The 25,588-nt window shown below is 43.3% G+C and overlaps 1 protein-coding gene across 1 annotated transcript in view; it reads left to right on the forward strand.

Annotated features, from left to right (window-relative positions):
* Positions 1 to 25,588, forward strand: part of GABBR2 (gamma-aminobutyric acid type B receptor subunit 2) — an 862,687-nt gene that overhangs the window by 173,269 nt on the left and 663,830 nt on the right. Inside the window, exon 2 of the mRNA XM_075921529.2 lies at positions 15,195 to 15,332. Coding sequence (XP_075777644.2) covers positions 15,195 to 15,332 — 138 coding nt within the window. The remainder of the gene's footprint in view (positions 1 to 15,194; positions 15,333 to 25,588) is intronic.

The following is a 25,588-nucleotide window of genomic DNA, read 5'->3' on the forward strand; positions in this document are numbered from 1 at the left end:
AAAAATCTTTACCTGCATCTAGACTGCAGCCGCGTTCTTTCAAAAGTAAATTGAAAGAATGCGGCAGTTTTTTTGACTGCAGAAAACCTCATTTTATGAGGAATAACGCCTTTTTTTTCGAAAGTGCTCTTTCGAAAAAAGGTTCTATGTAATGCAAACTGTGCTTTTTCAAAAGTACTGGTTGTGGTCTAGAAGCTCTTTTTTGAAAGAGGCTTGTAGTCTAGACATAGCCTATAACAAAAACAAAACACCTCGTACAAGCATGGAAGTAGAAGTAAGAAATTAGGCTATATACAGACCTTACCAGGGGATAAAGATGAGAAAATTAATGTAAAGTATTTTTTTGTTTAAACAGGAAAAAGAGATGAGAAGTGAGTGAGATACTTTGACATAGATAAAACCTGAAAAAAATTGAAAAAAGTGTCTTACTAGTTTGACCCCCAGGGAGAAAAATACAGTAATGAGATTTTTTTTTAAAACCGGAAATCAAGAAGCAGAAGATAGAATAAATACTAGTATTACTGACCTGAGAACTCTGGCATCAACGTATAGATTTAAAATATAAATATTCCTTAATCAGATGTAGGAGTGTTTTTGGGACATGTTTTTGGGACATGTGATTTCCTGAGAGAAATCAATCTAACTCTAGGGTAATGCCTCCAAATAGCATGGGCAGCTTAACTAGCCAAGGACAATGTCAGTCACAGTGTTAGTTTTGGGAAGGAGTTTAGAGAGGGCATAAGAATGCCAGATACACATAACAAATATTCTCTAGACTTAGGCCAATTCACATCCCCTGAAAAACAAAACAAAACAAAACAAACAAACAAAAAAACTGCTATTACCACCACAAACAAAAAGAAACAAATAGCTTTACAAGAGTAACAAGACAGATGTCCAGCAGCAAAGTGTGTGTTGGGGTGATATCCAATTTATTGTACTAAACGTGGCATGTTGGATTACATGGCTTGTGGGAATGTGTGTGCATTTGGTACAGCCAGCTCATGGATGCAGAGACGGAGTATGGACTCTTAAAAGCAGAATAGCTAAACTGGAGCTAAGGGCCATAGAGAGGTATATAAATGAGACTTTTGAGGATAAAGTAGAGCAATCCCAATCTTAGCCTGATAGCCTCTGAGCTATTAAAGAAGAAAAAAGTCTTTGGGAAAAAGATCATCAACTGGAACAGAGGGAAATGATCCCAGATTTAGGACCCTCCTTCCAGATGATGTCATGGTATAGTCTTGCAATTGTTAGAAATATAGAAGGTTGGGTTTGTGATGACTGGGAGAATTGTATGGAGAATTGCCTGGTCAGTGTGAAGGGTGAAGACATCTAGACAGGATTGTATCGAGTACTGCAAATAAATCAGTAGTAGCAATGACAGAGAAAGGGGAAATGTTGGAGAGATGTCCTGGAATCCAAATTTAAGATGCTAGATAAAAGATTAAAGTCCGGGGCCTCCATAGTAGCATTCTCCAAAATGTTCCCACTTCCATATGCAAGGCCAGGTACACAGGCAAAACTGCAAGGTCTCCATGCATGGATGAGACAATGGTGTCCAGAGGAAGTGATCTAGGTCAGTGTTTCTCAACCTTTATTTTATAAAGTACCCCCTTATAACATATATATATATATATATATATATATATATATATATATATATATATATATATATATATATAATGTACCCCTTTTTTAAAAAAAATTGTAAGTACCCCCAGTACCTATAGTTTTCAGACACACAATTTTTTTTCTATCATTGCAATACATTTGTTCAAACAACATAATTGTAGCCGGGCAGGCGATGACATTTTTGGGTGTACAAAAATAATAAAGTGCTGGAAAACTTAAAACAAAAATTCAGTTTTCTTCAAATTTTAGTAGTGTTGATGTACCCCCCCCCCCCAGACTTTTCTTGAGTACCCCTAAGTGTACTTGTACCACTGGCTGAGAAACCCTGATCTAGGTTTAGTAGAAACTGGGGAAACTTTTGGGAGTGATTGGGCAACAAAATGGCAAATGAAATTTAATGTGGATGAGTGTAAAGTAATGCCTGTTGGAAAAAATGACCCCAACTATACATACAGTATAATGGGGGCTAATTTGGCTACGACAAATCAGGAAAGAGATCATGGAATTATCATGGATAGTTCCCTGAAAACTTCCACACAGTGTGCAGCGGCGGTCAGAAAGGCAAATAGGATGTTAGGAATTATTAAGAAAGGGATAGAAAATAAGACACAGAATATCTTACTGCCCCTGTATAAAACTATGGTACGCCCACATCTTGAATACTGTGTTCAGATGTGGTCTCCTCACCTCAGAAAAGATATTTTGGCCTTAGAAAGGGTTCAGAAAAGGGCAACTAAAATGATTAGGGGTTTGGAACGGGTCCCATATGAAGAGAGGTTAAAGCGACTGGGACTTTTCAGTTTAGAAAAGAGGAAACTAAGGGGGGATATGATAGAGGTATATAAAATCATGAGTGGTGTGGAGAGCGTGAATAAAGAAAAGTTATTTATTAGTTCCCATAATAGAAAAAGTAGAGGACACCAAATGAAGTTAATGAGTAACAGGTTTAAAACTAATAAAAGAAAGTTCTTCTTCACACAGCGCGTAATCAAGTTGTGGAACTCCTTGCCAGAGGAGGCTGTGAAGTCTAGGACTATAACAGTTTAAAGAGAAGCTAGATAATTTCATGAAGGTTAGGTCCATAAAAGGCTTTTAGCCAGGGGATAGAAATGGTGTCCCTGGCCTCTGTTTGTCAGAGGCTGGAGATGGATGGCAAGAGACAAATCATTTGATCATTGTCTTCGGTCCACCCCGTCTGGGGCACCTGGTGCTGACCACTGTCGGCAGACAGGCTACTGGGCTAGATGGACCTTTGGTCTGACCCCGTACGGCCATTCTTATGTTCTTATGTTCTTATGAAAGCAGGAGCCTATACAGGAAGGATGAGCTCCACCTACACCAGTAGAACCAGTTGCTGGCATGTAAAATTAAAAAGGTCATAGTGGAGTTTTTGAACTAAGGGTTGGGGAGGAAAGCCAGCGGGTACAGAGGAGCGCATAGTTTGAATAGATGATAGAGATATTCCTGAGGGCAGTAGTTAATAATAAAGGGGATGTGCTATAGCTTAGTAAAGAGACAAGGATAAAAGATAATAAAATAAGTCAGGAAATGAAGAGAAATAGTCAAATAAAAATAAGTCCCATTCAGTTACATAACACACAGGCAGAAAACTAAAAATTGATAAGGTAAGATAATTTATAAGGTCTTGTAGTCAAATGCAAGAAGTGTGAATACTTGGAAGAACTTGAGTGCCTGGTATTATAAGGCTATTGATACAATAGATATCATAGGACCTTAGTGCAGTGGACCCCAACCTTTTCAGGTTGGCGGGCGCCAGGGGGCGTGGCCGTTCGCCCGCCGGGCGCCAGGGGGCGGGGACACTTGCCCGCCCGGGGGCGGCCCCCCCCAGCCGCATGCCCGGGGGCGGGACGCCCCCATAGCCACGTGCCCGGGGCGCCCTCCCCCTGTAAGCGCCGCGGGGCCAAGGCCGGGGCCGGGGCCAGGGCACGCGCGGTGCCCCCGGGGGCGGGGCCGGCCATGCGCCTGGGGCTGGCACCTGCCAGCCCAGATTGCTCCGCGGGCGCATATAAAGAGCCCGGCGGGCGCCATGGCGCCCGCGAGCACCGGGTTGGGGACCACGGCCTTAGTGCAACAATGAAAATCAATGGGACTGGAGTCCAAAATATATACGAATGATATAGTTAGGTTGCAATGGGGGGTAAAAGAAAGAGTCAAATATAGTACAAACCTTAAATGACCCAAAGAGCTCCATAACTCATCTAAAGACAGAAATTACATGCTTGAATAATAAGAATATAGCAGGAGGGATATATTAGTGACTTACTGACCAGGACAGTGATGGTGTCTGTGAAATACTTGGGGAGAATATAGAGAACACAAAACAGAAAATCCAGTAATAGTGGGGGATTTCAGTTATTCCCTTAGGGTGTGTCTACAGTGCACCCTTAATTCAAAATAAGCTACGCAATTTGAGCTATGAAAATTACATAGCTTATTTCAAGTGTTTTTCAAAATAGCTTATTTTTAATTTGGCACTGTCTACACAGCACCAAATTTCTAAAAAAAAATGCTATTTTGAAATGTCCCTTAATCCTCATGGAATGAGGTTTACAGGGACATCAGAATAGTGCACCCGTTATTTCCAAAGTTATTTTGAAATAATGGTTGTGCTGTCAAGACGCAGAATAGCTATTACTAGAAGTAACCTGAAATCGCGCCACAGTGTAGACGTACCCTTACTGACTGCCACCACATCACCGTTGGACAGAATGTAGAGATAAAATTTCTAGACATCATTAATGACTGCTTTGTTGGGCCCTCCCGATTTCTTATGAGAATTGGCTTATGACTATGAATATGCATAACTCAAAGATGCTTTAAACAAAATACATCATGTAACCTATCAATTTTAATGTTACAATCTGCTGAATATGTATATCCTAATTTTTTGAATGTATCATTCTTGTATGTGAAGTTAGAAATAGGAAGTGTGGATCTGTTTATAATTCTAAATGTGCTAATGAGGGCCATTACTGAGGCCCTGGAAATTTAATTTCTCAGTGATTAAATCAACAACCTGTGAATAGCCTTGTTTGTCCTGTAACCCAAACTGTTGTTGGTCCTAGAAAGACTCCTTGACCACGCAACCTGGTATTGAAATCCATCTGGAACCTGGTGCAAAATGCAGGACAATGTAGCACTTTAAAGACTAACAAGATGGTTTATTAGATGATGAGCTTTCGTGGGCCAGACCCACTTCCTCAGATCAAATAGTGGAAGAAAGTAGTCACAACCATATATACCAAAGGATACAATTAAAAAAAATGAACACATATGAAAAGGACAAATCACATTTCAGAGCAGGAGGGGGATGCGGGGGGGGGGGGGGGGGAAGGAAGGAAGGTAAGTGTCTGTGAATTGATGATATTAGAGGTGGGGAGAGTGGGATGTTTGTGAGTTAATGGTATTAGAGGTGATAATTGGGGAAGCTATCTTGGTAATGGGTAAGATAGTTTGAGTGTTTGTTCATTCCTTGTTGGAGAGTGTCGAATTTTAACATGAATGACAGTTCAGAGGATTCCCTTTCAAGTGCAGATGTAAAAGGTTTTTGTAGCAGAATGCAGGTGGTATGGTGTTTTTCCATAGGTATGTGAAAAGGGGTGGTAGGGTGGGGTTACGGAACAAAGGATTCCTGCTGTGATGGAAAGTTTATTTAAGAAATGAGAAGCAATCAGCCTTTTGTCTTCAGTTGGCTTTTGAAACCACCTGGCACATACTAAGAGGCTTCAAAACAACTTTGAAGAAACTGTAGACCCTAGTCAGTGTGAAATATCAACTCTGATTTGAAGCTTTTACCTGAAATAAAAACAGCTGTTTAGGGTGAGAATTTGCATGTAACAAGTTTCTTAGGGGATTAGAACTAGCTATTCGTTGTTTGTTCATTTTAAATTAGTAACTTACTTTGATCTGACTGTTTTCACTTGCAATCACTTATATCTTACTTTTTATACTTAATAAAAACACTTTTGTTTATTATTAAGCCCAATGTAAATAATTGTTATCGGGGGAGGGGAGAAGCTACTACTATGCATATCTCTCTTTCATTGATAAAAGATAACCTTTTTATCTTTCTCTGTGTAAAATTTTCACACATAGTAAGATGGATTTATTTGGGGTTTTGATCCCATTTTGAGGTTGGTTTCCTGCATGCTGAGCCCTTTGAACTGAGTCCTGCCAGAGCTGAAGTGGTTCAGTGTCTGTGTGGCTCTGCTGTAAATCCAACTCTCTGCTTTTGTGGGGGGAAGGTCTGGCCCATCAGGACAGGGTGGTGGGAAGCCCTGGAGAGTAGGAAGGCCCGTGTCAGTGGCATAATCAGCACATCAGAGGGCAATGATAAGAGAACTTCTGTGATTTCAGGCCATCACAACTGCTTCTTGGAGCATCTATTCCTGGAACGTGCAAGGAGAATGGCAATTCTTTATTTAGTTCTAAGTGGCATACAGGATCTGGTCCAAAGAGATGAATATAGCTGAAATGCTTGGTAATAGCAACCATAAAGTACTTAATTGAAAATCCCCATGCAGAAGGAAATACTAAAGAAGCTCATTATTCTAGCATTTACTTCAAAAAGGGAAGCTACACAAAAATGCAGATCCTAATTAAATGAAAATTTAAAGGAACAGTGACAAGAGTGAAATATGTACAAACTTCATGGAAACTTTAAAAACACCTTAATAGAGGCTCGAGCTATATTGAAATTAAAAACCAAAACAAAACAATAAGAGGACTAAAAATGCCACCAAGTGTAAACAAAAAAATTAAAATATAATTAGAGATAAAAAGCCATATTTTAAAAAATAGAAGTCATAATCTACTGAGGAAAATAGAAAGACATTTAAACTTATTCTGGCAAGTTAAGTGTACAAGTATAAGGTCGGCAAAAAAAAAAGGAAGAATTTAAAGAGCTACTAACAAAAGACACAAAAACTAATAGCAAAAGTTTTCAAGTACATTGAAGCTACTGAATGACTGAGTCCTAAAGGAAAATTTATGGAACACAAGGACATTGTGGAGAAGTTAAATCAATTATTTACATCAGTCTTCATTGCAGATGATACGAGGGAGATTCCTATTCATAACCACTCTTTTCAGGTGATAATTCTGAGAAACTGTCCAAGACTGAGATGTCCTTAGATGAGGTCCACATATGAAAAAGGAGTTTGCAAACTCTTGGCTAGATACAAATAGCAGAAAACTAACTACATGTTGGGCCTCTCTGGTCCAGCATCCTCAAGACCTGACCAGTCCTAAAAGAGAGAATTTGCTGGACCAGGTGAGGTCCCCTGCCACTGGCTCCCTCTAAAATACAGGATCCTCTCATCCAGCAACATCAGTTCTGCTCCAGCTGATAGCTGGGAGGAAATCCTTGACCTCCCCTGGTTCGGCAAACTCCATGGTTCAGGACTGATCAAGTCCCAAAGGTCTGGGACCAGGGAGGTCCCACCTGTAGTATCCAAACTGTTGTTACCTTATGATTAGATTATTGTAATGCCACTATATGGAACCATTTATTATAATTAGGGCAACTGAATTGGTGCAGAGAGCAGCAATTCAATTATTGAGTTAGATACCTCTCTGGGTATATGTACCATTTGTTCTCTGGGATCTGCACTGTCTGCATATTTGTTTCAGGGTGGAATTTAAATTGATGGTTATGACCTGGAAAGCATTAGATAACCTAGGAAATGTCAACTGGGAGAGTACTCTTCTCTCCCTGGCTATGTCTAGACTGCAGGCTTCTTTCGGAAGAGGCTCTTTCGAAAGCATCTTTCGAAAGAGCCTCTTTCGAAAGAGCACGTCTAGACTACAATACGCGGATCGAAAAATCGATCCGCTTTTTCGAAAAAGAGCGTCCTGACTGCTGGACGCTCTTTCGAAATTGAAAGCCACCCGGAACTGCTTCTGCCAGGGCATGGGGGCAGCATTTCCTTTCGGGTGCTGCCTGCCTGCCCTTTGCAGAGACGCATGGTGAAAGGGACACTCCTGAACACCTGTTGCTCTGCTCCTGCAGCTGCCTTTGCTGTCCCTCGAGGAAGTAAGCAAGGCATTGCAGTGCTGGTTTGGAGTGCTCAGCTTCCTCGGACACCCCAGCAGCTTTTTTCTCGGGAGGTTTTTCTGCTTTAGACCCATTTTTGTGGCATGGAGCCAGAGCTGCCCCTGGGCAGGCGATGGCCCGACACCACCATACTGCAGCTGTTGCTGCATCTGCATGACACAGTCATGAGGCTACTTCCCGAGCTGTACTCAGACCAGAGGTACGAGGGGCTCCTCCGTCAAGCAGCCGCACTGCCCTTGCCTCCAAACTTTTTCGTGGACAGGCGTGTTTGGAGGTTTGACACCAGCTCTGCCTGGTGGGACCGGCTCGTGATGGAGATCTGGGATGACCAAGACTGGCTACGCAACTTCAGGATGCGAAAGACCACTTTCCAGGAGCTGTGTACCTGGCTCACCCCTGCTCTGCAACGGCAAGACACCCACCTGCGGCCCGCCATCCCCCTGGAAAAGAGGATCGCCATTGCCCTCTGGAAGCTGGCAACCCCCGACAGCTACCGCTCCTTGGGACACCAATTTGGAGTGGGCAGGTCTACCGTAGGATCCATCCTGATGGAGGTAAGTCATTGTCTGGGGACAGTCACAGTTTGGGGTGGGGGGAAGGGAGACTGTCAGGAAGGGCCAAGTGGAGTGGGAGTGGGAGGGAGCTCCTCCACTCACCCTGAATTGTTGGTGGGGGGAGTTCTGAGGAGGGGATTCCCGGGGTGTTTGAGAGGGAAGGTGGGCGGTGGGTTCTCCTCCTAAGAGATAAGGCACCCCTTCTAACATTTTGTTGTCTGTCTCGTTCTGCAGGTGGTGAGGGCCATCAATTCAGAGCTGCTCAACAGGCTCATCTGTCTACCAGATCTGGACAGCGTCATGGCCGGCTTTGCTGCCCTCGGCTTCCTGAATTGCGGAGGAGCGCTCGATGGGACACACATTGCAATCCGTGCACCGCCCCATCGAGCAGCCCAATTCATAAACAGAAAGGGCTACTTTTCTATGGTCCTCCAGGCCCTGGTCGACCATCGTGGCCAGTTTTCGGACATTTGTGTTGGGTGGTCAGGGCGGGCACACGATGCCCGCATCTTCAGGAACTCGTACCTCTACTGGAGGCTTCAGGCAGGAACATTTTTCCCGCATCGCGAGTTTGTGGTTGGGGATGTGCACATGCCGGTGTGCATAGTGGCTGATGCCGCCTATCCCCTGATGCCGTGGCTGATGAAGCCCTACACCGGCCACCTGGATGCGAGCAAGGAGCAGTTTAATGCTCACCTTAACCGGGCTCGCAACCAGGTGGAATGTGCATTCGGACGTTTAAAAGGCAGATTCCGGTGCTTGCTCACACGCCTCGACATGGGGGAGAGCAACATCCCTGAGGTGGTGGCCGCGTGTTGCGTTCTCCATAACCTCGTGGAGAGGAAAGGGGATGCCTTCCTACCAGGGTGGGGTAGAGCTGCTGATGGCCAGGAGAGGCACTTTGCCCAGCCCCGGACAGCTGCCATCCGCCAGGCTCACCGGTCTGCTGTTGGCATACGGGAGGCCCTCCGGGAGCAATTCTCCAGTGGAGGCCACTGACTGTAGTGAGGGGCTTCTGCCTGGGGACTGGGCCCTGGCCCAATAGAAGCTTCCCTCCACAACCCATCTCCTGACCCTGTTTGGACACATCAGTAACACCAGGGTGTGTTGCAAAATAAAATGTTCTGTTTAATTTTTGTACATATTCTCAATCAATAGTATACATGTAGCAAACATAACAAATTTTTTTTTCATTTTTGTTGTTGAAAAAACTATTTACAATAAACAAACATTTTGTTGAACCCTTTGTTTGTGCTTTAACTGGGGTGCTTGAAATCTGGAGGGGGGAAGGGGACTGGAAACCTGGAGGGGGGAAGGGGACTGGAAACCTGGAGGGGGGAAGGGGATCAGGTTGCACGGTGCTTGCCAGATTTCCCTCTCCTGCCTGGGCCTCGTGTTTGGGGTGCTCCACGGCTACGGGATCGGGTGGTGCACCTGTCGGTTGGCTGGCTGGGGTGCTCTTGGGACGTGGAAGCCTGGGGGAGAGGAGGGCCAGGGGGAGAGAGGGGCTGGGGAACTGTGGGGGCTGGGGGAGAGGGAGGTCCAAGGGGGGAAAGGGATGCTGTTGTGGAAGGGGGGTTTGGTGGGGCGGGGTCATGGGGTGCTGGAGGAGCAGGACCAGGCACAGGAGCAGGCAAGCCGCAGACCTCCCTGAGAGTGGCGCACAGGGACGTGCGCTGCAGGACCAGCTCGTCCATGAGCCGGTCACGCCAGCGATCCTCTGCCTCCGTCCTCTCTCTGAGGATGGAGTTGAGGTCCTGCACGGCCTCCACGTGCTGCCTGAGGATGTCCGCATAGACACGCCTGTGTCTGCGGCTCCCATGTCCCCGAGATGGAGATGGAGGTGGGGCTGGGGTGCTGCGGCCCTCTTCCACGGCTGGTCCGGCTGTGGAGGAAAAGAAGAAGACACAATCAGTCCTAAAAACTGGACTCTGTAGCACTTAAAATACTAACAGGATGGTTTATTAGGGGATGAGCTTTCCTGGGCCAGACCCACTTCCTCAGATCAGAGTAACACGGCTACATTTCTATCACAATCAGTCATGTGTGCAACAGCTGTCCAAAAGGGCATGCCCTCTCCCTTGAGACAGGGGAATCAGACATTCTGAAGGTTACACTGTGTGTGTGTGACCGGGGCATCAGCCTGAGCATGACAGGTTTCCCTTGTGCATCACCCACTGTGCACCCACCTACCTCCCCCCCCCCGGGTGTTACACAACCTCACTGTACTCACCTGCTGCTTCCTCTCCTGCGCCAGATGACGCCTGGGAGGCCTCTGAGGTCTGGGTGACTGGCTCCAGGGTGAGGGTCGCCGTCTCCTCACTGTCCTCCTCCTCTGGCACCATGTCCCCGTCTCCAGACTGCTCTGGGTCCTGCTCGGGAGCGTCCACCACGGGGTCTGCCAATCCAGACTGTACGAACCGCCGTGGTGTGCGTGCTTCGCCACTGCCACCCAGGATCTGGTCCAGCTCGGGGTGGTAGGGGCAGTAGTAGGAGGCTGCCCCAGAACGGGAGCTCTCCTCCCTGGCTTTGACGTACCCCTGGCGCAGCTCTTTTACTTTGGAGCGCACCTGGTCCAGGGTGCGGGGGTAGTGGCCCTTCTGGGCCAGGGCTTCTGCTGTGCGGCCATAAATATCGGCATTTCGCCGCCGGCTTTTGAGGGCCTGTAAGGCCTCCTCCTCTCCCCAGAGCTCCAGCAGGCTCTTGATCTCTGGGCCAGACCAGGATGGTGCCCGGTGCTTGGAGCCCTTGGCTGGGTCCCCAGAAGGCTCGGTGGAAGGGCCAGGACGGTCTTGGGGCTGGGACATGCTGCAGCAAAGTAGCCGTGTGCTCTGGCTCCTTCTCTGTAACAAGTGGCTGTGAGGGTGCCTGTCCCTTTAAGGAATGGCTGCAGCCAGGAACCACAGACAAGCAACCCATGGCCCAGATTGTCCACCAGGGCTTCTTCCTGGAGGCCAATACTTTCGAAAAAAAGGGCTCCCCCCGTCCACACTCACTTACTTTCGACGGATCTCCCTCGAAAAAGGCGTTCTTCCTCATAGAATTAGGTGTACCGCCGTCGAAAGAAAAGCCGCATTCTTTCAATTTACTTTCGAAAGAACGCGGCTTGAGTCTGGACGCAGGGGAAGTTTTTTCGAAAAAAGGCTACACAGGTATCTGTCAAACACAAGCAATTTATTTCCTGACAGCTATCAGCCGTGCTCCTTAACTAAAAGAACAACGTGGATAAGTATAAAGTAATGTAGATAAGTGTAAAGTAATGTACATTGGGAAAAATAACCCCAACTATACATACAGTATAATGTGGGCTAATTTGGCTACGACAAATCAGGAAAGAGATCTTGGAGTTATCATGGATAGTTCCCTGAAAACTTCCACACAGTGTGCAGCAGCGGTCAAAAAGGCAAATAGGATGTTAGGAATTATTAAGAAAGGGATAGAAAATAAGACACAGAATATCTTACTGCCCCTGTATAAAACTATGGTACGCCCACATCTTGAATACTGTGAACAGATGTGGTCTCCTCACCTCAAAAAAGATATTTTGGCCTTGGAAAGGGTTCAGAAAAGGGCAACTAAAATGATTAGGGGATTGGAAGGGGTCCCATATGAAGAGAGGTTAAAGTGACTGGGACTTTTCAGTTTAGAAAAGAGGAGACTGAGGGGGGATATGATAGAGATATATAAAATCATGAGTGGTGAGGAGAGGGCGAACAAAGAAAAGTTATTTATTAGTTCCCATAATAGAAGAACTAGAGGACACCAAATGAAGTTAATGGGTGGCAGATTTAAAACTAATAAAAGAAAGTTCTTCTTCACACAGCGTGTAGTCAATCTGTGGAACTCCTTGCCAGAGGAGGCTGTGAAGGATAGGACTATAACAGAGTTTAAAGAGAAGCTAGATAATTTCATGGAGGTTAGGTCCATAAAAGGCTGTTAGCCAGGGGTTAGATATGGTGCCTCTGGCCTCTGTTTGTCAGAGGCTGAAGAAGAATGGCAGGAGACAAATTGCTTGATCATTGTTTTCGGTCCACCCCCTCTGGGGCACCTGGTGCTGGCCACTGTCGGCAGACAGGCTACTGGGCTAGATGGACCTTTGGTCTGACCCAGTATGGCCGTTCTTATGTTCTTATGTTATATTAACATGATAGGAAAAGTGGCATTTCTTACTTCCCTTTGGCTAGCCGGAAACCCTATTTCGGCTTCTGATGAAGTGGGAGAGTGTCTCAGCTTCCGAGGTGCCAGTACCCAAAGCCCATCGGCGAGGTTCAAATTGCTGTGCTCTGGTGCAGCTTTAAATACTGTGTCTCTAGCTTGTTGGTGGCAGTTTGGAGATTTCTGGGGGGTTACTCATTGCTTTTTACAGTATGGCTCAGCTGTACTGCTTGTCCTTTGACTTTGTTTACATGATCAGTACATTTAGGTAAACAAGATTGTTATGTTCCCGCCCTTATCTACAATTTGTTCTTGCTACAATGGTGTATGTTCCTAGAGGCTTGCTTCTGGCTCATCAGTAGTAGGGATGGGGGGGGGGCAGGCGGAATGGGAAAGGAGGGAGAATGCAGGCCTCACCACCGCTATACTTCACACAGAGTTCTTCTGCAATTGACCCCTACAAGCCCATATTTGGAAAACCTATAGAAATTCTGAAAATGCCATTGATTTGCCAGGGTTCTGGGAGAGGGTTGGATGAAAGTAGCATTTTCTAGTTTTTTTGATAACTGCTCAAGTAAAGTTGTCCCTGTATGAATAGTGAAATTTTAGCTAAAGGATGAGAAATAAGATATAAGACAATGTGAGGTGCCTGAGTGGTGAATTTCAGCATGTGTCTTGCTTTTTATTTGTAAATATGCCCACTAATTTTAAATTTGTGAAACAAGATTTTATATTCCTCCATTGCTTTTATATATTCTATATTTTATTGGCCACTCCCAACTGTTGCTTTACTATTGATATTTTCCTTCTTCTACATTCTGGTTCACACTTTCCATAAACATTGTCATTCTGTGAAAGACAAATACCACTAAAAAGCAACAAAAATCAGCAGTTGCATTAAATAACTTAGCGTTGGTGTAATGGGACATGGACAATTGGTCCTGCAACCTCTACTGGAGAGGTATAAATCTTTCAGGCCAAGAGCAGTATTTTAGAACTTGACCAAGTTTTAGAGAGTCATTGAAGTTCTTCTCAGAATGAACTGTTACTTTAATTTGGGGACATTCTTCAATCCAATAATTGCATAGTTAATTTCTACAGTGTTTGAGTTTATCAGCAGCCCATCAAATCGATCATTCTGTGTCAATCTGAGCAAGTTTTATGGAAAAAGGTGACAGTGGGGGAGAGAGGGAGTCTATTTGTAATGTATTATGCAATAAAAATACATTAATTGCAAAATTGTGCCCTTTTATATGAATAAGAAGAATAATTCTATTCCAAATGGAAATAGAACCATATTTTCCTTTTAAAGTATGAAATCTGTAAGATTAATATATGCTCACAAATTTCTTAGTAGAAATCTGTGTTCTTCTAACAAAATGCAACACAATTAATACTCTATTTAAAACAGGATGATAGTGTTATATGAACTATATATGCACAAATGAATTGTTATATTGAAATATTAGAGGCAGTTTAACCATGGTTCTTAAGGGTTATATTTAAAGAGGACTTTCGGGAGGAAGGGGGAGGGAGAGTTAGAGAAAAGAATCTGCTGGCCCCATTAGCCACCCATTAGCCATCTTGTGGTGTGTCTAGACACAGGGTTTTGTCGACAGAAGTGGACTTTTGTCGACAAAAATATACCTGCGTCCACACTGCCTTTGAGTTATGTCGACATAACATCGACAAAACTCAGCAGTTTTGTCGACGTATGTAAACCTCATTCTACGAGGAATAATGCCTTTTGTCGACAGAGTTCTGTCGATAGAACGCACTATTGCATCTACACTGTCCTTTGCGTCCACAATGTTATGTCGACAAAGCAACTGTAGTCTAGACATACCCTTGGAGTCAGAAATCTGATCTATATCTGCTTCTATGAATGTCTGGAAACAGAATTCTTGATTTCAGGCATATATATCCTATTAACATTCTGCTACAACATGAAGTATCAAGCTGTTACTATATGAGATGTTATAGAGAAGTCGAGGCTGTTTCAGCACAAGCCTCATAGTCACATCTCTTGTAATTTTGACTAGAATTGGTCTTCAGATCTCATTTTTTGAGCTTACTCTCAAATTATAGATGAGTTCTTTGCAATTTAAAACAAGGAAGTAATCCAACTGTTTATAGTCATAGGATTTTAAAATGATACTTTATTAAATTGTGTCCCTGTTACTTAGTAGTATTGTTTTATTACATTTTATACATATGCATGCATAAAATATCCAGGTTTTACATGACTTTTAATACAAAATGAAGTTATTTGCATTCTTTGACATCATTGTAACCTTCACAACAGATGCCAGTGTATAAAATAAATTCTTTGAGAAATCTGTGATGTCAAGAATTAGCACACTATAGAAAATCTAGCTATGAGTAGAAAAATGATTCTATTAACATTTTTAAACATCAGTACTTTATCACTGCTGCTTCATTTGTCATCTCAGATGTTAATGGCTAACATTTTAGGTGTCAAAATTCTGGCAGTGCAGGCACATGGGTATTAAATAGTGCAAGAAGCCTCTTCCTATAGTAAGCTTTGTGCATCCAACAAAGATGCTGGAGTCATTGAGAGTCCTTATGTTCCAATGTCCAAAGATCAGCTTGCTCCATACTTTGTAAGTTTGGACACTAAGAAATTGAATCCAGTCAATTCAATGTCTCCGTGTTTTGTCTATTCAGTAGTTTGTTGCTATGTTGGTATTGCTATCTGTGATGGTCCATACTGTCTGTGATTTCTAGTTAAGAAATAATTCTTTTTTTTCCAGTGTGACAATGCAAAAGGACTCAAAGCCTTCTATGATGCAATAAAATATGGACCTAATCATGTGATGGTTTTTGGTGGAGTATGTGCAACTGTCACGTCTATCATTGCTGAATCCCTAAAAGGATGGAATTTAGTTCAGGTAAGTCATGATATATTATACATTTGTCTGCTGACTGTCTTCACATTCTTTAATGAAATTTTTGGAAAATGAATAATCATTAAAAGTTCTTTGCACAATGTTAAATGTGAGTAACTGTACAATAACTTGGAAGGTCAATGGATTACATGTAAAAAGGACACAATTATTTCAAATTCTAGTTACTTAACTCTTTCAGGGATTGGCATGTTGAATCTTTAGAAATGTATTAAAGCTGTTCAGAATATTTGTGGTTAGAAAATAAGTGTTTGGTTTACTTCATTTGTCTTGGCAAATAGTTATTTAAATGTTACGTGATATATGATTGAGATTGTAAGATTAATGAAATACAGTATAGATAGATTATGCAAGCAATTTGGTTTGTTAATCCAGTGCCTTGATCTATAAAACCCAATCAAATGAATAGAAAGACTCCCTTTGACTTCAGGAAGCTTTGACTCAATGTATTCGGAGGTCTTCACTCAGTTTTTTTCTTAATCATTATTCAAGCAAACTCAAGCTGGCTTCAGAAGAAATTGAAATGAATAATTGTTTACTAAAAACTGAATAAGGACTTCAGTATTTGGCCTACACATCACATCTATTCCCAGTTGTTCACTTCTCTGTCATTCTCAAAGGTCCCACTTTGTTGCGATTTTGTCTCCACTAAAGAATACTAGAATTTAATTTAATACTGGTCTTTAAAACAGTCATCCAGAGATGCCTCACGCCCCTCCCCCCAAGGCCTAATAAAAAATTCCTAATCTTCTGGCCAAGAATCTCCAGACTTACAGTGGACCCATGCAAACTAGCCAGCCAACCTAGAGGTGTCATTCAGGATCTTCCCTTGCCTATCACTCAAATGTGAGTGATTCAGAACTAACTGTGAGAAGGCTTCTGAGTTCTACATACTGCACATATGATCAATGTGTAACCAATAAACTAGCAATGAAGAGAAATCCTCAAAAATCCCATTTTTAGGTTTGGTTTGGAAGTGGATAAATGACTGAATAGACAGGTAGGTTTATTTGATCAATAAAATATGCTTTTCATACTATCTCAGAGGAAGTGTACAAAAATTACATGTAAAATGTATAACAATTACTTAAGCTCTTTTAAGTAAAATTTTTACACAGAACCCCTGCCTAATTCAGTGCCCAAAATGGAGACACAAAAGGGCAGAATTGAAGTAGCGATGGGTATGTGGTTGGAGTAGTTGGATGAAGGTGTAAGTAAGGGAGTCATAGGTAGCTAGCTACAGTAGTTGACTAGTGATGGGGTAACACTCATTTCATGTTAATGAGTCTGAGGCAATACTATGAAGATTCAAGAGTGAACTTTATACCAACTAAATGCACTCAGCTGGTGGCTTCTGGTATCCCATCTGTTCCTTCCTTGTGACTCTTCAGAGTTGAAAGTTGTTATTTCACTTGAGTTTTCTTACCAGTATTGATCTAGAGTTTTCTTCTTCCCCACAAGTCATTCACTCTCTCTTTAAATGTCACCTAGACATTTTCATTTTCTCTGTATTTTAAGAGCGATTTTTTGCAAATAAAAAATAGGATTGGTGTCAAGAGAAAATTTTATTTTTATTTCTGCACTTTCACTTGACTGGAATGGGTTTCTTCTAAACTTAGGTATCTTGTATTATGTAGAAAAGATCTTTTCCACTATGAAAATAGCAGGGTATCGCAGTGGAAGAAGAGGTAGCAATGGAAAATGTGATATTCTCATTGATCAAATGATGAAAGACCATAAATGAGAGCAGCATTGGGGATATCATGAAGTGTAATGAATACAACTTTTGATACAACTTGCAAAAAGTAACAATGTTTGCTAGACTATATTGCCATACAGTATGCACTAACTGCAAATTAGTCTAGTGGATAAGCACAAATCCTGTTCACAAGGTTGCAGTTTATTTTATTATCTTTGATTTAAAACTTCCCTTCAGTAGCAACAATTATACAGATCTTGGCAAATGAAGCAATACAAGCATGCAGCATCCCTCAAGACTCAAAACTACCTTCCCCATAGATTTCAAAGGTTCCACCTAAGGGTGTAACAATGAACACTAACAGAGAATCATGCAAAGTAATGCAGATGAAGTAGTAGCATATAGGTGAAGCCAAGAAGAGGAATAGGAGAGAAAACAATTTCTATTGATACAGCTATTGTCACTAGGCACACATGGCATTACCTTGCAAGGAAGAACATTTGTTTCCCTGACCCCCATTACTTTTTCTTATGCTGAAAAAGCCACAGAGGCAGTGTACTTAGCTCACAGTATGTAATGACTTGATTTACACTGAACAGGTGGACTAAAGGAAAAGAAACTAGAGCGGTTGCTTAAACATCATTCTATTTGTTATCAAAAACAGGGATAGCTTTCGTGCTCATATCTTGATAATTTCCGCAAAGCTTCCTAGACCAAGTGAAAAATACTTGTGCCACCATACAACTTATATATGAATGATCTAGAGAAAAGGGTATTATGTAGAAAAGAGGTGGCAAAATTTTCAGATGATACCAAACTGCTCAAGATAGTTAAGACCAAAGCAGACTGTGAAGAGCTTCAGAAAGATCTCACCAATCTAAGTGATTGGGCAACAAAATGGCAAATGAAATTGAATGTTGATACATGTAAAACAATGCACACTGGAAAAAATAATCCCAAGTATACATAGAATATAATGGGGACTAATTTGGCTACAACTACTCAAGAGAGGGTATGTCTACACTACAAAGTTAATTCGAACTAACGGACGTTAGTTCGAATTAACTTTGATAGGCGCTACACTAGCGCTCCGCTAGTTCGAACTTAATTCGAACTAGCGGAGCGCTTAGTTCGAACTAGGTAAACCTCATTGTACGAGGACTAAGCCTAGTTCGAACTTACTAGTTTGAATTAAGGGGAGTGTAGTCCCTTAATTCGAACTAGTGGGAGGCTAGCCCTCCCCAGCTTTCCCTGGTGGCCACTCTGGCCAACACCAGGGAAACTCTATTGCCCCCCTCCCGGCCCCGGCCCCATTAAAGGGGCACGGGCTGGCTACGGTGCCCGTGCCAGGTGCAAGCCTGCCAGCACCCAGCCAGCAGACCCTGCACCTGGCACAGCTCAAGCCAGCCGCCCGATGCCCCCCAGCACTCCCCCTCTTCCCGGGACCAGGCTGGCGGCTCCCGGTAGCATGCCCAGGACTGCAAGAAGCGGGCACCCGCCTGGTCCAGTGCAGACATCGTGGACCTCGTCCACGACCTCTGCACTAGGCACAGGAAAGTGGCCATCTAGGGCAGGAGAGCTACCAGCCTGGCCAGCCAAGAGCAGGATGGCATGAAAATCAAGGTGGTCCACTGAGACCCCCGACCCTGAGCCCTGAGCTTAGAATGGCCGTACTGGGTCAGACCAAAGGTCCATCTAGCCCAGTAGCCTGTCTGCTGACAGCGGCCAACCCTAGGAACCCTGGAGGGGATGGACCAAAGACAGTGACCAAGCCATTTGTCTCGTGCCATCCCTCTCCAGCCTTCCACAAACTTCGGGCAGGGACACCACTCCTACCCCGTGGCTAATACCACTCCATGGACCCAACCTCCATCACTTTATCTCACTTCTCTTTAAACTCTGTTCTAGTTCTAGCCTTCACAGCCTCCTGCAGCAAGGAGTTCCACAGGTTGACTATTTGCTTTGTGAAGAAGACCTTTCTGTTACTAGTTTGAAGCCTGCTACCCATTCCTTTCCTTTGGTGTCCTCTAGTCCTTCTATTATGGGAACTAATGAAGAACTTTTCTCTATGCACCCTCTCCACCCCACTCATGCTTTTATAGACCTCTATCATATCCCCCCTCCGTCTCCTCTTTTCTAAGCTGAAAAGTCCCAGTCTCGTTAGCCTCTCTTCATATGGGACCTGTTCCAAACCCCTAATCATTTTAGTTGTCCTCCCCTCTCCCACCCTCTCTCTTCTCCTCTCCCACCTCCTTTTCCCAGTCTCCCCCAGTTTTGTTCAATAAAGAGAGATTCTATTTTTGAACACAATTGTCCTTTATTTTGTACATCAGGAAGGGGGGCTAGGGAGGGGTAAGTGGAAGGAGGTGAGGGAGGAATGGGGTACGAGCCCCCAATGGGGAGGACTGGGCTGGCTCTGCGGGCTTCTGGGGGTGGAAGCTCTCCTGCAGCCCCCCAATTACTCCCTCTCCCCAGATGGCAGCCTGCAGCAAGTGCAGCCAGTCTGATGGCCGAGTGCTGTGATGCGCCCAGTGTGGGCACTCCGGGCACTCCAAGCCAGGACTGCTTTGCAAGCGGGGCACCCCTGAGAACTGTCTGTCTGGGGTGGGGGTCGGGTCCCTTTAAGCACAGCCCTCGGCTAGCCTGAGACAGCAGCTCCACGCTCTAAGTCCTACTCTGATGCCCTGCCGGCACTACTTCCGGCCATCCTTAACCCCGGTTCAGGGTCCACTCTGCGTGGACATGCTAGTTCGAATTAGCCAAACGCTAATTCGAACTAGTTTTTTAGTCTGGATGCGTTAGTTCGAATTAGCTTAGTTCAAATTAGCGCTGTAGTGTAGACATACCCAGAGAGATCTTGGAGTCATTGTGGATAGTTCTCTGAAAACATCCACTCAGTGTGCAGTGGGAGTCAAAAAAGCAAATAGAATTATAGGACTCGTTAAAAAAGGGATAGGGAATAAGACAGAAAATATCTTATTGTCTCTATATAAAACCATGGTGCGCCCACATCTTGAATACTGTGTAAAGATGTGATCACTTCATCTTAAAAGAGTTATACTGGCATTGGAAAAGGTTCAGAAAAGGGCAACAAAAATGATTAGGAGTTTGAAATGGGTACCATATTAAGAGAGATTAAAAAGACTTGGACTTTTCAGCTTAGAAAAGAGGAGACTAAGGAAGGGGGGTATGTCTACACTAGCCACTCTAGTTCGAACTACGGTGGTTAATGTAGGCAAGCGGAGTTGCAAATGAAGCCAGGGATTTGAATTTCCTGGGCTTCATTTGCAAATTGCCAGGCGCCGCCATTTTTAAATGTCCGCTAGTTCGGACTCCGTGCCCGCGGCTACACGCGGCACGAACTACGAGGAGGAGTACCGGTAGTTCGGAATAGGAAGCCTAATCCAAACTACCTAGTTCATGCCGCGTGTAGCCGCGGGCACGGAGTCCGAACTAGCAGACATTTAAAAATGGCGGCGCCCGGCAATATGCAAATGAAGCCCGGGAAATTCAAATCCCTGGCTTCATTTGCAACTCCAGTTGCCTACATTAACCACCCTAGTTCGAACTAGGGTGGTAGTGTAGACATACCCGGGGATATGAGAGAGGTCTGTAAAATCATGATTGGTGTGGAAGAAGTGAATAAGAAAAAGTTATTTACTTATTCCCCACAATGTAAGAACTAGGGGTCACCTAATGAAATTAACACGCAGCAGATTTAAAACAAACAAAAGGAAGTTTTTCTTCATTCGGTGCACAACCTGTGGAACGTCTTGCCAGAGAATGTGGTAAAGGCTAGGACTTTACCAGGGTTTAAGAAAGAGCTAGATAGATTCATGGAGGTTAGGTCCATCAATGGATATTAGTCAGTGTGGGTAAGAATGGTGTCCCTATCTTCTGTTTCTCTGGAGGTGGATGATAGGGGAAGGATCATGTGAGGATTTGTTTTGTGAAAATGGCGATTGGGGCTTTTTTTTGCAAAAGCGCGTCTAGATTGGCCACGGATGCTTTTCCGCAAAAAGTGCTTTTGCGGAAAAGCGTCCATGCCAATCTAGACGCTCTTTTCCGAAAATGCTTTTAACAGAAAACTTTTCCATTAAAAGCATTTCCAGAAAATCATGCCAGTCTAGACGTAGCCCTTAAGTTTAAAGAAATGATCATACAAAATAAAATCAATACATACAATACAGTACAGTGAAAAATATTTCAAAGGATGATAAAATTAAGTTGTCAGACTATGTTATCTAGCAGACACAGGTATAACACAATCCAATAGCTGGCATTTGAAGCTGAGAGAGTAATTAACCAGCAGAACAATTTACCAAGGGTGGTGGTGGATTTTCCATAACCAATAATTTTTCACTCCGCTCTGGATGTTTTTCCAAAACCATGATCCAGGAATTATTTTGGGAAAGTTCTACAGTCTGCCTTACAAAGGCACTCACACTAGATGATAACAGTGGTCTTTTTTGGTGTTGGAATCAATGCATCTAAGAAAAAAGTTTATAGTTTTTTTCCAATAATAAAACCACAGAACATGATTCACTATTGCATTATTCTTTGTTTACCCCAGGGTAAACTACAAATACCCAAGAATTAATATCAAGGAGAATCACACTACTGAGTTTAAATTAGCTAGAATAATATTTATTCTAGGCCCACTGTGTTTAAATTAGGTAGAATAATGTTATCCCAAGACTACAAGATGAGGTACATTTTAAAGCCTATCCAGAGCATAAAGTGAAACATTTAGCTGAAGGGAGCTTTCCTTTCCCATCATCTTCCGCTCATATGTAGAAAACTAATTTAGGGTACGTCTATTTTACAGAGTTTTGTCGACAGAAGTTTTGTCAACAGATACTGTCGACAAAGCTTCTGTCGACAAAGAGCGTCTACACTACATTCAGTTCTGTCGACAAAGCAAGCTGCTTTGTCAACATGGCAGTGTAGACGCAAGGACAGTTTACATGCAATAACACCTTCTGTCGAAAGAACTCTGTCGACAGAAGGCATTATGCCTCGTAAAATGAGGTTTACCAGCATCGACAAAACTGCTGATTTCTGTCGACGTTATGTGGACAGAACTCAGCGGTAGTGTAGATGCAGGTATAGTTTTGTCGACAAAAGTCCACTTTTGTCGACAAAACTCTGTAGTCTAGACACACCCTTAGTTGAGCTGGCTCAATCTGTCCTCCTATCAGTTGAAGGCTGGCTTTTATTCAATATTCCTTTTATTTAAGGAGGTATGTTCTTGAAACAAACAATAAGCTAGCATCACCAATACAGCTTTTGCCTTTGAGCTGATGTCAGCAAGTTTAATTCATTATAAATGGAGTAAAGAGGCTTATTTCAATCACTTCTTAAAATAAAGCACATGATACAGTTATAAATTGGGTCAAAACTATCAAACACTAGTGCTGAATCTGTGATCTGCATAATCAAACACAGAAAATGTGCCCTATTGAAGAATCCTTAATTAACTCATCTGTCCAAAATATTCACTCCTTTCTGTGTAAGACTGAATGGAAGAATGAGGCCCTGATACCAGACAAATGATCTTCTATAACTTAGTGATAGAAGAATAAACAAAAGCTTTAGTTCAGTTCAAAGGCTACTTATAAGCATATTACCAAATAAATCCTTTTGTTTCCATTCAGATCCTCTTAGAAGCTGAGAATGTATTATTTAAACTTTGGGCTACGGTCACACATTACTGGGTTATTTTTCACATTACTCAGTCTAGCAAATTAAATGCCAACAGATTAATGGACCCAGTTTGGTTCTGATTAAAACAGTAACAGGTATGTGGCCAAAATAATTAACACATTTTTCATTGGGTTAAGTGGACTCTCACGTGGCACACATCTTCAACTTGGCATAAGGCAAAGCATTAATGAAATAGCTTGATACTTTTGTATTTTCTAAAAATACACAATATGAAAATTTCCAAAATGCCTAACACAGTATCATCTTTCCATTTTATATATGTTCTTTGAACATAAATTAAAAAACTCGGTTAAATTAATTCAAATTTCTGAATAAGAATTTGTCTCAATATTTCTTTTAATTCCCAGTCAGATCTCAGGGCTTTTGTTGTCTTATAAGGGTTCTTCCCCATAGCTCTATTTTCTTTTGTAGAGGCATTTGCTGTGTCTGATGTTCCGCAGAGATAGAAAGAGAGAGAGAGAGAGAGAGTGAGAAGGAGAGGGGGAGAGAGAGAGAGACAGAGAGAGAGAGAGAGAGAGAGAGAGAAGTCTAAGAAATGAAAAAGGAAAGTCCCAGATCCTCTGCTCCATCCCCCATGCTGAGTTTGTCACTGAGGAGCATGGCTATCTCTACAGGCAGAATGTTGTCTCCTAGCTCCCAAGTAGTATGGCATGGTTGTCTTCCAGCTGCTACTGTGGGTACTAAGGCTACATCTGCACTGCACTGTAGTTCAAAATAAGATACATAATTTGAGCAACGCAAATTGCGTATCTTATTTCGATCTTATTTTGAAATAGCTTATTTTGTAATTTGGCATTGTCTACACACATTTCAAAATAATCCACTATTCCAAAACATCCCTTACTCCTTGTGGAATGAGGGTTACAGGGACATCGGAATAGTGAGCCTGAAATAATGTGCTTGCTGTTAAGACACAGGATTGCTATTTTGGGATACTCCGGTATCCTGGAATAGTGTTGCAGTGTAGACATAGTCTAAGTGATCTAGGCATGATTAGAGGAGCCGGTTGTGCTGTTCTTAGACTATCTAGAATCATAGAGCCATAGAGCTGGAAGAGACCTTAGAAGGCCATCAAGTCCAGCCCGCTGCCCAAGGCAGGACCAATCCCAATTAAATCAACCTAGCCAGGGCTTTGTCAAGCCGAGACTTAAACACCTCTAGGGATGGAGACTCCACTACTTCCCTAGGTAACCCATTCCAGTGCTTCACCACCCTCCTAGTGAAATAGTTTTTCCTAATATCCAACCTGGACCCCTCCCACTGCAGCTTGAGACCATTGCTCCTTGTTCTGCCTCCATCACTACTGTGAACAGCCTTTCTCCATCCTCTTTGGAACCTCCCTTCAGGAAGTTGAAGGCTGCTATCAAATCCCCCCTCACTCTTCTCTTCTGCAGACTAAATAGACCCAACTCCCTAAGCCTCTCCTCGTAGGTCATATGCTCCAGCCCCCTAATCATTTTGGTTGCCTTCGACTGGACCCTCTCCAATGTGTCCACATCCTTCCTATAATTGGGGGCCCAGAACTGGACACAATACTCCAGATATGGCTTTACCAGAGCCGAGTAAGGAGGAATAATCACATCTCTGGATCAACTGGCAATGCTCCTCTTAATGCAACCTAATATGCCATTAGGCTTCTTGGCTACAAGGGCACACTGTTGATCATTTCACCTCTTAAACTGCCCGTGGATAAACTAAATACTGTAGATTAAACTTGATGAGGTGATACTTTACTGGAACAATTTCTGTTGGTGAAGGAGACAAACTTTAGAGCTCCTCAGTGCTCTTCCTGAAGTCTCGTAAAGGTAACCAGAGTGTCACAACCAAATACATAGAGATGTGACAAATTGATATCTGCAGATGCAAATATCCATGGATATAAATCAGTCTCCGTTGGACTGAAGGGCTCTCCTAGGAACAGCAGTGGTGAAAGGAGCAGAATGTGGGCTGCTACTCCCAGGAGCCAGTGCTCCACACTGGCAGCTTCTCCAGCACAGCTGTATTGCCTTCATTCTTCCATCCAGCTTCTACATCTTGGCTGTGTCTAGACTGGCAAGTTTTTCCGGAAAAATCATCTGCTTTTCCCGAAAAACTTGCCAGCTGTCTACACTGGCCGCTTGAATTTTTGGAAAAGCACTGACGATCTGTCAGCTGACGGTTATGGCAGTGAGTGGTGTGTATGTGTGCTAAGTGACACCCGAGACTTCAACTGCTGAGACCGGGGTCCCTTGAAGTTGGCAACCTGGAGGAGGTTGACGAGCACCCCAATAAGTTTGCAGGGAGAGCTTATTCCACTTCAGATTTTAGCTGCTAGAATCTGTGATTCCTTCGCAGCGGGCAGCCTGGGGGAGGCTGAGAAGTGCCCCTATGGATCTGCCACCTGGGAGTGACACAAATCCATACGCCCAAGCTCTCCCTATATCTGTCCCTTAAGACCGGCTGAAGTTCTTTTAAATTGTGCCTGGTTCTGTTACAGCAACTGAAGGAGTCAGGTTAAAGCTTGAACAGTTACAGGTTTATTGAGGAAGCTTATAAATAATATGGTTGCAATGGCTATTGTTCTATTTCTTAACTGCTAGCAAAATATAGATCTTAAAAATGGTTACAAAGAAGATAAAGATAGGAAAACAGAAATAATAGTACCAAGTAACAGCTTAATCTTTAAAGAGCTCTAAGTCTGTGTACACTTAAGACAGAGGACCACATGCAGGTACAATTTTTACCCCCTTCTGTGCCTCTCGACTCAAGCGTGTCAGGCCAGGGCCGGTCCCTCAATTCCTAGGAAAGATGAAAATACGAGGTGGGCGTCCTCATA

This window comes from Pelodiscus sinensis, chromosome 2, assembly GCF_052426305.1.
Source record: "Pelodiscus sinensis isolate ZL-2025 chromosome 2, ASM5242630v1, whole genome shotgun sequence".
Taxonomy (NCBI): domain Eukaryota; kingdom Metazoa; phylum Chordata; order Testudines; family Trionychidae; genus Pelodiscus; species Pelodiscus sinensis.